The sequence below is a fragment of the Aptenodytes forsteri genome, unplaced genomic scaffold (assembly GCF_000699145.1).
Source record: "Aptenodytes forsteri isolate BGI_AS27 unplaced genomic scaffold, ASM69914v1 Scaffold187, whole genome shotgun sequence".
NCBI classification, from domain to species: Eukaryota; Metazoa; Chordata; class Aves; order Sphenisciformes; family Spheniscidae; genus Aptenodytes; species Aptenodytes forsteri.
In genome coordinates, this window is record NW_008794084.1 from 1,339,610 (window position 1) to 1,340,100 (window position 491).

A 491-nucleotide genomic window follows, 5' to 3' on the forward strand; every position below is an offset into this window, starting at 1 on the left:
AGGACACAGTGGTGGAGCAGGAGTCAGCGACATCAGGGTGTCGCACAAAAAGCAAACATTGTCCGGCACCGTGCAAACAGAGCGTGTGCTCTCCCCTCAGCCCTGCCCGGCCACGGCCCCTGCGCCCAGCGCCTGAATCCGCAGGCAGGATTCGGCCAGCACCTGGCAGGGTGTCGTGGGGCCAGAGAGAGCAGCAGCAAGACGGGGTGCCCGGGCTCCCCTCTGCCGGGAAACCTAATTTGCTGGCAGAGCTGGTCGGAAGGACCGATGGTACGCAAGCCGCCGCGGATTGCTGGGTCCGCTCATCGGCCGTCCGTACGCTGAGCTCTGCTCCCGATTCATTTCTGCCTGTGCCCTGGATTACCAACTCACAGGCGGGGTTTGGCAAACGTCCCGCCGGCGGGGCCGGGAGCGGGCTAGCCAGATCCTGCCCCCAGCTGAACCCTGCCTGCGGCCCCCTCCGCCCTGCGAGGAGCAGGGGCGGGCGGGGG

At 67.4% G+C, this 491-nt stretch overlaps 1 protein-coding gene across 1 annotated transcript in view; it reads right to left on the minus strand.

Moving 5' to 3' along the window:
- Nucleotides 1-491, minus strand: part of BACE1 (beta-secretase 1) — an 8,535-nt gene that overhangs the window by 5,883 nt on the left and 2,161 nt on the right. Inside the window, exon 2 of the mRNA XM_019470518.1 lies at nt 275-465. Coding sequence (XP_019326063.1) covers nt 275-465 — 191 coding nt within the window. The remainder of the gene's footprint in view (nt 1-274; nt 466-491) is intronic.